Source organism: Echeneis naucrates, chromosome 4 (assembly GCF_900963305.1).
Source record: "Echeneis naucrates chromosome 4, fEcheNa1.1, whole genome shotgun sequence".
Taxonomy (NCBI): domain Eukaryota; kingdom Metazoa; phylum Chordata; class Actinopteri; order Carangiformes; family Echeneidae; genus Echeneis; species Echeneis naucrates.
Window position 1 is genome coordinate 4,502,634 of NC_042514.1, and position 11,302 is coordinate 4,513,935.

At 43.1% G+C, this 11,302-nt stretch overlaps 1 protein-coding gene across 3 annotated transcripts in view; it reads right to left on the minus strand.

Moving 5' to 3' along the window:
* The window catches only part of xpr1a (xenotropic and polytropic retrovirus receptor 1a), a 55,539-nt gene extending 45,292 nt beyond the window's left edge, over positions 1 to 10,247 (minus strand). For all 3 annotated transcript variants that reach the window (XM_029500071.1, XM_029500070.1, XM_029500069.1), the window contains exons 1-2: positions 9,627 to 10,247; positions 3,403 to 3,454 (exon numbers count right to left, since the gene is read on the minus strand). In XM_029500071.1, coding sequence (XP_029355931.1) covers positions 3,403 to 3,454; positions 9,627 to 9,695 — 121 coding nt within the window. In that variant the 5' untranslated portion in view covers positions 9,696 to 10,247. The remainder of the gene's footprint in view (positions 1 to 3,402; positions 3,455 to 9,626) is intronic.
* Between the last annotated feature and the right edge of the window lie 1,055 nt (positions 10,248 to 11,302).

Consider the following 11,302-nt stretch of genomic DNA (forward strand, 5'->3'; position numbering starts at 1 on the left):
TGTGTGTGTGTGTGTGTGTGCGTGTGTGTGTATGCTCATAGTACTATACAAGAGCCCCGCCCTTACTCCCTGAGTGAATCCGACTGTGCCATCTTTCTAAGACCAACACAGATACCATCACATTAAACGACCGTTTACAGAGCAACAGAATGGACACAATGAATGAACGCTTGAGTAAGTGAATGAATGAATGAATGTTTCAGTGAGTGAGTGAATGAATGGGTTTGTAGTGTAAAAGCTCAATGCCATGAGGGAATAGAAAACCTAATATCAATATTGATAAATGTGGCAGGTCCAGTATGTGAATGTTACATAAAATAGCATCACACACACACAGACACACACATACACACACACACACACAGACACACACACACACACACAGATTCCTGTTTAAGCTGTCTCTACTGTGTGGGCCCATTGTTCTGGGTATCTGTAATAATCAGCAGCCTAATTGAATTAGATTTTGGGATAACTCATTCTAATGGTTGCAATGGGGGTGGAGGTGGGGGGGGGGGGGGGCAGCCAGCTGTTGGCTCTGTTGTCTTCCACCGGCTCTCCACGTAACAGATACAGGCATGTTTTAATTAAAATTACACAAGGACCAGCGGCGGGACGGAGGGAACGAGAACAATGGATCCTAACGAGGGGTGAAGGGTCACATGCAGCAGCAGAGACGCCATCATGTCCACATGCTGGTGCGTGTCTGTTTGCATCAAGCCCCCTTGATTACTGTGCGTCCATTTTACTGAAGCTGAGCAATTAATCTGCTAGAAAATGGTGCTGATGAACAGAATGTGTTTTCTGTGGTTTGCTGCCGCAGAAGCTCTCTGTGGTGGAGGTGTCGATCGGGTAACGACTGTTTAAACGAAACCTACACTGGTTCTGCAACCACCACTAACATAACACGAGAAGAAATAATGAACTCCCAGAAAGATCAAACCGCAAACATTACGCTTTTTCTGCCATGTGTAGTCACAGTGTCCCAATCTGACAACGACACATGTTGAGGCTCCGGCAGGGGCTTTGAAGTGCTGCCTGTTGGATCTATGTGCCACACAGCTCTATCAGGTACAGCGGGGCTTCCTTTCACAGAGCAGAGTGGGTGAGCAAATAGTTATATCCCAGTAAACAGTTTCCCTGAGGCGAAGGCAACATCTTCTGAATACCAAAAACTTCAGTTTTTGTGAAGTGGGAGAGAGAACACAGAGGGAGGGAAGGAGAGAAAGAGAGCGGAGCGGACGCTTGAAGCAACACCGCCACATCATTTCACGTCATTTGAAATTTGGCTTTAGGGCCACTGTGGCAGCACCAGCATCACAATCTATGGCTGTGCAGTGATGACATCAACTTTCCCTTTTCATGAGAGAAAAAATAAATAAAATTCACACAATCCCAACTCCTCAATTCCAGATGCACTTTTTTACAGGATGCTGGTTTCTAGTTGTTTTATGAGACCATAAAACTGTCTATTTTTGTGTCTTTTGTGTCTCTTAGTTGGACAAAATGAACAACGTGAAGACATCCCCTTGTTTTACACACCAAACGATTCATCGTTATTTGAGAAGACAGGTGCTAGAATAAATGATGATAAGAAAAAATTTGTTGCAGGTCTACTGTTTTTTCATTGCGTGCTCTGAGTTTGGTGCCCACAACAGCAAAAATAATCAAATTCAAAGGAAAGGTAGGGAGACGAACACAGTGCAGGAGTCGGATGATGTGAAAGAGGAGGACGGGCGGGCAGGTGTTGTTGGTCCTGCTGTCCACATGTTGAACCCAACGCTTCTCTTAGCGCAGCAGCTCTGCCACCATCAATGTGCAAGGAAGTGTGTAAAAAGGTGGCAAAGAAGGAGGCAAACTGTAAAGTGGTTTGTCCCATACGGGATAAAAACACGATATAAGTTCCGGCTCGGTTTAAACTCAATCAGACTGGGACCGGAGAACCTGAAGAGAAAGCTGCAGTAGGCTTGAATTTTATAACACCTGCTAACCTTGTTTCTCTTCAGAAAAGTCAACGTATCTGAGCTGCTGGAGAGTGTTTTTGATGACTCTGTGTTATCTCTGCTTCTGCTTTCATTATTTCCAATGAAACCACCAAAACCGGCAAACAATGACTCGCTTACAGATTTGCCAGCGCTGATTGTGTCTGCACTCACTCCTGCTCTGCTTCAGCCTTTCAGAGAAACTCTGTAAAACTGTAAAAGGCACGCAGTTAAAAAAAAACAAAAAACGTCACAACGATGCCAGGTTGATGGTGACGGATTGATCCCATCTCTGTTCATAAAACACGCTCACCTATCTCGCCACAGGCCGACAGAGGCAGAGCGGTGACCCATGAGCACAACTCAGAACTGAGACAGGAAATCATTTATCATCCGCATTCAGCCTTCCTGGCCTGACTAACAGCCTCAGGAGACAGCACTCAAAAAGAGACAACTCATAGGTTATCACTGAACAAGACGTGTTCTGTAGGAGGATTAGAATTTCTATTTAGGAACGAGCGAGACGCACACATATAAAAATCTTACAGCTGTAATAATCCAGTGAGCTTTCATAGACTTAAAGCCAATTTCATGGAATATTTTACATTTCATATCTAAATGTCTCCACTTTCATCTATCTAAAATAAAGTCAACAAACGGCTGGAACTGATCTGTGGGCCCGAGGCTTACTAGCACATGCAGAGGCAAAGTTGTGTCATCCATCTGTTACATCTCAGGAAAACAGTCATCTTTGCATAGAATCACATCACATCACATTCCCGTCCGCATCAAGCCGGCCTCAGCTGGAACTGAGCGCAGGGAGTCACAGCTCTGTGAGGGGCCTGTTTCACAACACCGAAAAACCTATCACCACACACACATGCTCGTCAGACAGACAGACAGACGGACAGACAGACAGACATGTGGCCAGTCACGACATCCTGATAGACTTTTCCAAGCTGCAATTAAATGAAGTTGTTCCATGATATATCAAAAACAAATGCTTTGCATTCTTTCCCACATTACAAATCGCTTGAAGTCTAATGCCAAAGATTAATTATAGCCAGATGCCCTCCTTATCTTTGCTATGTCGAGTAGCACCACTGAGGACTAAACTCCAGCTCTGGTCTATTATGGTCAAAGCCAGAACACTGTTGCAAATTGTTTGGATTTTCTGTTTTCCACTTCTTCAAGCAGGTTTACAAAGATAGCAAAATTATGGAGTGTGGATTTGGTAATTGGTTGAGTCATAGACTGTGGAGTGAGTGGCAGCGTGTTAGCAGTGCTTGCCTATTTTTAGTAGATGGGCGGGCTGTTATTCTGGGGATGCCCAATCAGGCCTTGAGCAGGGGGTACAGAGGTGTGTGTCTGTGGGCGGCTATATGTCTGGGCTTGTTTATGCAAGCAGTAGTCTCCTTACCCTCTACGGACGGAGCCTGGTCCTGGGCCGCGTACAGCATTTCCTTGAAGGCCTGATGAAGAAAAACAGATAGTCAGAACTTCTGGTGCTGAACTGTTTGCAAGCACTGACCCAAGTAAGAACAGGAAATGTCAAAGGACTGGAGGAATTCACAACAAGTGCGTAGGATGAGCACTTACTTGGCCTGTGAGAAACCAGAGTCGATTATGAATGGAACGGGAACGCTCTGTATTTCGTGCCTAAGATGTTACACCTTTTTTAACCTTTTGTGAGTTTTTGGTCCAGTCGTATTGGACCGATAACACCTGTCGAAAAGGTGAGACTGATGGTGACTCACCTGCGGGAGTGTTTTTGAAGTCTAATTAGCTCAGGATGGATAATTCACTTCAGTTGTCTGCCACTGCCACCCAAAAATATAAAAACGAAACTAAAACTGCCTGACTTTGCAGGAGATTAAATAAAAACTGACGGGCCGAGCATGGGCCATGAGACATTAGACAACTGTCAGCTCCATCTGCTTTTACTGTAGCATTTAAACCAGAGGAATCCATTTGAGGGCCATTAAGTAAACACTTTCCCCATATGGGAGGCAACGGCCACACAGCTGGTAACAAAATGAACAACACATAAATTGGCATTTTACTCACCAGTTAGAACAGCGTGAGTTACACAAGGATATCAAAAGCACACACACACACTGACAGAAAACATTAGTTCAAATATGGCAGTGGAAATATTTGGATGATTAGTGCTATAAATAAGCACTAATTATCCAAATGTAACGAACGTAATGCAAGCGCTACAACTGGATAGGGACCAAGAGCATTCGTGAGAAACTAATACACAGAAAAGACTTCATTTCCTGACTGCATGGAAAATCAATTGTTGATCTGTTGTCTGGGAAATGTGGGATTTTAGAAGAAGTACTTCAATTCCTCTAAAATCGGAGCAACAGTGACTCAGCAAAACTCTCAGCCGCACATGAATGTGATTAGACACAGTGGCTGCAAACAACGTCTCAAAGACTCACAAAGACTGTTTGAATTGTTTGAATTTTTGAAATGAATAGCATCGGAGTCAGTCCTTTGAAAGGTGTAGAGTTTAATTGACAAGAATTACATCTTTGTTATTTACATTGGGGAACGAGATAGAGAGGAGGAGGAGGATGACAGTAAACTGACAGATACAAAGGACAGAGAGAAAAAAGGGAGATAGCTGCAGTGGTTAAATGAGGTTGTTTCTCTGTAAAGAGATTGACCTTGAAGATAATGGAAACTGACAGATAATTGTGCGCTGGCTCATCGGAACATATCAGTGGTAATCAGAGAGTGGACTGCAGCTGAAGCCCTTTTTCCCCAGTGAGAACTCTTTCAAACTAAACTGCACCAGCAAAGTAGTAAAAATGAAGGGAAGCCGCTGTGTTTGTAAGGCTCAGTGCACAACACCGAGCCAAACAGGCTGTCTGTTTTCATACAGCATCCAGCGACTCCTGCATGGGGATGAACTGTGAAAATGCATGTTTCCCTGTCTGATCCTCTGCATGTCAGACAGTCCGGGTTCCTATAGAACCTGCTGCTTTTATAACTTGACAGTGAGAGCATACGCTGAGTAATTCTGTGCGTGGGTGGAAACCTCTCAGAAACTGCTGTGCATTAGTAGCATCCTAGATTGTGAGTTATGTGCACAATCAGACTCAGACACTGGAGCCTAATCCGGGAGGTAAACATTTCGTGTGCGTGTAGCTTTGTCTCTGTCTTGTCTGACAAAAATCACAGGAGACCAACTGTGCATGCACATGATTGGAGCAGGGCCCGGTCCTGGCTAATCTCTGGTGAACAAAAAGCCCCCCCCCCAAAAAAAGGTGGGAAATAGACATTCAGATCCAGACAGAGAGGCGTTCATTAAGAGGGAGGCATCGCCATGGTGATGGCAGTGATGGGAAAGTGGGGCTAGGCAGCTCTTTGGGGAATCAGGATAAACCTTCGGGCTTGGCTATAATCAGTGGAGAAACCTGTAGACAGTAAGTAAGCCAAACCTAAAGGGGCCGTCAGTTTGAATGAGCGTGCATTAACCTGATGATGATGCACGCTCCCTAAACCAAACACACACACTCGTGTCACTATGTTCAGCTGAGGCTTACGCTGTGGTGTGTTCAGTGTCACTCAGTCCTCTAATAGCTTTGACAAGCTGAGTGGACGCTAAGCAAAATATTTGCTTTCTAGATGGTTAACACCTCTCTCCTAGATGCTTTGAGATTGTTATCCCTGCACTCGAGCAGATCCTACAATGGGCATCTGAAGATACACGAGGCTCAAACACAAAGCAAATCAATGGCGGATCACTTGAATCCCTTCCGCCGTGTATAAGTGGATCCCTGCATGTAGGAAGAGCAGTGGAGAGGATGGGAGGAGAGGCTGGAGGGGAGAGGAGGAGGGGAGCAGAGGGCAGGTCTGATCAGGGACCAGATGTCCTCCCAGTGGGGGAGGAACGATGAGGTGAGGATGGAAGGAAGGAGGGCGGTATAGATGGGGGTGGGGGGGTTCTCAGCAGTTGCCATGACTGTTGTATACATAATGTTTATGTTGTAGAACACGCTGATAAATCACACTTTCGCTGTGCAAACTACAGACAATCTGCAACGGCGATTATTTATCATTTCCATTGTGTCCGTCACAATTCAGGGCTCTGGTCTGTTAGACTGGACATTTACACGACATCACTTAACGTAATTAGAGAAAAACCTGGTTTCCCCTTTGAACGCACAGCAATCACTCACTGATATCACAAAGGCGCCTGCTTTCTGACTCCATACTAATATTACTTTGCCGGTTTGAATTGGAAATGTGAGTCTCAACGTGCACTCTCCTCCTCCTCATCTAAGCTTACACAAATGATCAGACTACAGACATAAATGCATAAGTGGCCTTGTTCTCTCGCTCGCCCACACACACTCACACACACACACACACCTGTACCTCAGTTACACAACACACATTTAAATTCCACCGCTACCACACATAATACCTTACATTTCTACATGTTGTTTGTTGTTACAAGTTTGCTTTTGTATGAAAAGCCCTCAGGCAGGCACAGAATTGAATGAGAGAAGAAAGTAAATTCAAACTGTCATCAGTGAGATTTTTTTTTTTTTTTTTTTAATGTATACACATTTGCTCTTTATAAATGCCATTTAAAGGCATGCAGTATCCTCTCTGTGTCTATGAACCCACACCCCCTGCCCTTTGGCACAAGCCCTGCAGAATCAGCATGACATGCACGCCTCCATACCAAACAACTGTTTAGCATATAGGTTTATCACAGCAGTCCCACTGGATAAAGCACACACCTAATTACTCGATCGCTCAATCGCCTTGTCAAAGCTCGCAATTGCTGGAAAACAGCCACTTTGCCGCATCATTCTCATCTGCATAGAAACCAGCTGGCCAATCTGAAAAGGCAGCACAACGCATCTCCACACAATAGCCTGCTGCAAAACTAGGAGGAGAGTGGAAATTGGTCAGCGGGTTAATTAATCCAACTAGCGCACAATGGCCAGACTATCACTTAAAATCACAGTCATTTTGTTACATGTGGGCAGCTATAATATTGGAAATGTAACAACTAGAGCCACTGTGGAGGTGTCACTCTCACTGCACAGACTCGATGTAAAGAGTGACCTGTGCCGCTGAAATAATGGCTCACTGTCTTGTTTAATAGACAGAAAACTGAGCTATAAAAAAGCAGCAGTGTTGACTGCAGTGGCCGATGCAACACCTAATGCTTTATATACACACACAACGGGACTGCTTGTGATGACTGCCACTCTGCGTGATAACTGAATCGCCAGCATCTGTAACTGCCCTTCAACTGTTCGCTTTGGACCACAGCAGTATTCATCGAGAATCTGCATTTTTCAGAGTGACACTGGAACAGATTTCATTTGAAACCGGCTTTGTCTGAGTGGCACACGTCAATAAAGTTTACTGACTTTCCCCCCTGAAAACAACTTTATGTTTGGCCTCATCTCTTGGCTGGTTTCTCAGGGCATGGATGCTTTCAAAAAGATGTCCATCACTAGTTGGTTAGTAGGTGAGAGCTTTCTCCCTGATCCATCCACCCACTCACAAAGTAATGGTGCATGAAGAGGTCAGACAAAGACTGAAGGTAGCTGCAGTAGCACAGAGAAAGCCATCCTCACTGCAAAGCCAAGATTTGAAGAATAAAACAATGGCCAAAAGAGAAAGACTCCAATTCCACAGAAATCAACAGTATGTTGGCTTTTGCTTTGGTTAAATAAAGCAAACAAAGGCATCACCCCCACATGGATCATAAATCAATAACTGATTACAGTTGTGTTCACACCAGACTTGTTGTTTTGCATTCAGTAGAATCTCATGAAAGCATTTGTCACCCAGAGAAAGACTGACTATGTCCCTCAATCCATTAGTATTTCCCGCTCATAGAAATCAGCAAGTGAACCAATTTAAAAATTAATATAGCTAAAAACATTATGTAGGATTTTAACAAAAACAAACAGTCATCTGGTCTTACGGGTGTTTTTAATAATTAATGTACCTCCAGTGAGAGTTGCTGATGCAGATATTTTGCTAAAATGCTACAATGTTGAACTTTATTACCCTTACAAGATCTTTATATTTTATAAAAATTAAGAGTATCAAATTGCAAAGATTACATAAAAAAAAAAAAAAAACCAACAACGACAACCCATCATCCATCTCAGGTCAGTCAGTGCTGAGGCGAAGAATGGAGGTGTAAAATGGCTGGTATGGCCATGCATCTGTCCCTGAGCTCACTGTGCGGCGGTCTGTACATACAAAGACCCCCCGAAAGGATGAGCATGAACATTAACAACCAATTAAAATAAAACTATACGGTAGAGGCATCCACTTTCCAGTGCACTCAATGCATTTTCTGCAATTTATTTATTCTTTTCCAACTTGAATTATGTTTCTTGAGGATGTTTTTTTATTAGATGCTGATGACAACGGATCATTCATGACAGACCTAAATGTCTGCTGTATTATTATGCAACTAAAGAGTAACATTCGGGGGAAGCTTCCAAAATAAAACCAGCACAGTGAGCGTCTGTTGAGTCTGGGATGTAGGTTGCCTGGGTTGAAGAGAGCAGGGTCTTTGTCTATAATTCATAGAGCTAAATGGAACGGAGCAGCCTGTCCTGTCGCTGCATGCCTACACTGAAGGTCTTAGTGTAGGTCCAGCAAGAGCTGGTGTGTGAAAATAAAATACTCCTAATGTAACTGTATATCACCCAACAAAGACCATGTGTGCACACAAAGGTCCCTCTAGATTCACAGACTCCAGAGAAGCAGACAGAACATTCTGACAGCTGTATTGTGGGTTGATGCCAAAGGACAACCATTTCTGTTAAACTATGCAAAAATTAACAGTTGCATCTTGATGAAAAAATAAAATACTATTATATCTTCAAAACTGTACTGAACAATGAATAATTAGAGTTCCAAAATATTCAAAATGCTCAAAATATTGATAATTGATTCCTGGGAGATTATCTGTGTGATAAATCAGGTGTTTACAAAAGATTCAATCAAAGCATAATCTCAAGACTGTGAATTTTTCTTTGAGTTACAGAAAAGACTAGAAAAGAAAAGACACTAAACATGTCTCTTTTTTTAAATGTGACATTTATCCCTCTCAGTTATATAATGAATTAACAAAATTCAAGGCTATAAAAAAAAGAGGGATGTCAAAATAAATGTATGTTTTGTAAAGAGAGTAATAAAACTGAAGACACAAAGCTAAAGATTTCTATCCATGAAATATAAATGTATATATATCCATTATATAATGGATATCTAAAATAAGGAAGAAGATTATCTCCCACTGTAAGAGGCAATACATTAATCATTAAACTATTCAAACTCAGCAAACAGCACTATTAATAAACTCTGAATGCTTCCTATATGGCTGTTAATGATGGCAGTCACCCCCCATAAACAATAGGGCATCCCTTATCTCCCTGCTCGGTTATTGCTCTCAGGAAAAAGGCTTCACTAAATCTGAGACCCAAATTTTTTCCGTAGTCAACATTGACTCACGTCTTCCAGTTTCCTGAAATACTTTCCAAGTAAATAAGATGCATCTAAATGAGTTTGGTCCACATCCACAGTTCTTTTTTTTTTTTTTTTTTAATTTTCCTTTAGAATAGATGAATTTCACTTTACCTCATACTGTAGATACTGTTTCCTCCACTCAGGAGTGATGTGGGAAGAGAGATGCTCCGCAAATTTCATTTTGCCGTAACAACTGTCCCACTCGAGCCTCCGTTAAATCCGACAGCGGCTGTCCCCGCTTTTACCGGCGACGTGACTTTTTTTTTTTTTTTTTTTTTTTTTTTGTAGGTCAGTCAAGTTGCTGGATCAACATGCGGCTCGTCAGCCCGGCGAGCTCCGCTGCCGTCTTCACTCCACTTCTGGCTCGGCCCGGTCGGTGCGCTCCGAGCGGATCCCGTCCCGCATTACTATCAGACGGGAGGGACACCAGCGACTGCAGCCGGCCCAGCCCCCGCCTCCCCTCCTCGGTGAACAGGTGGTCGGATGGACGGCGGTGTGACGGCGGGGCTCAGTGACTTTGCTCCGTCCCTCCCTGGGCAGGTCTGGGGACACTGCGGTCCGCCATCGCGTTGATCCAAGAGCGACGTGGTTGCGTCAGCAGAGAGCGCAGTGGCACCGGGCGGTGATGGGACCTCCTGTGAAGAAGTGTTGGCAGCGTCGGCAGGAAGGGATACCCTCCGTCACCCTCCAGACCACAGGACAAGCCCCCCCAAGCCCACCTCCCTCCTATGAAGTCCCTATTTTTGTCTGAGGAGCCGCAGTGGAGTTGTTGTTGTTGTGCGTCTGCAATGAAAAAAAAAAAAAAGAAAGAAAGAAAAGGAAATAAAATCTCAATGAAATACACTTTATATTCTGTGTCCAGCTAACATTGGAAACTTAGTTAAGTATCACAGCATACGATGATTATAAACATATTTATTTTATTTTATTTTATCACAGTTGACTCATCTCTTTGTCTCTCTTCTATGTTCTAGTTCTGATTATTCCAGTTCGTGACGCTGACAATTATATTTTCAGAAATGTGTCTTGAAATTGGACAGTTGATTACAAGTATTATAAGTATTCCATGGAAAAATTGAGAGTTTTAAGAGAAATTGATAAAGGATAAAGGAACTCATCATGCAGCCCCAATTTATGACAAAGGCAAGTGAAAGTGAAACAAGAAATATTCCTGGATGAGGTATCGTGTTTCAGTATAAGAGAGATTCAGATGTCACAGATGTATCCAGAGAGGGATTAAGGGTTTTAGAATAATTTGTCTCGAGTTAACTCTTGGCCAGCAAGTTTTTAATTGATTCACTCCATTTTTGTTTTGTTAGGCTGAATCATCCCTCTCAGTGCGGACGGAAGAGGAGATAAATGATCATTGTGCAGAGAGCAGCATCTACCGGACACAGAGCGCGCATGCATCATGGACCAAACGTGTCCGATTTATTATTCATTAAAGTGACCAAGAAGCTTCCACATTCACACATAAATAAATATCGTTTCAAATTCAGCAAAAGACAAAGAAAATGATGCGAGCGTTGAAATTTAAATAGGCCCAAGTGGAAAAGGTCAGAAAGTCAAGGTAATTAATGTCCAAAGAAAATTCACATGCACTACAAGGCTGTAAACTTCACCAGGCATAATATTTAGGGTTGTTTTACCTCTGGGAGTGTTGTTTTCCATACTCTGCTTCGTGTTAAGTAATATAGTGCTGTATGGGTGAGAAAGACGGCCGTCCATTGTTAATGTGATCACAGCTGTGTGGAGCTTCACTTTGAGTTTTGAGACACAATGACCGA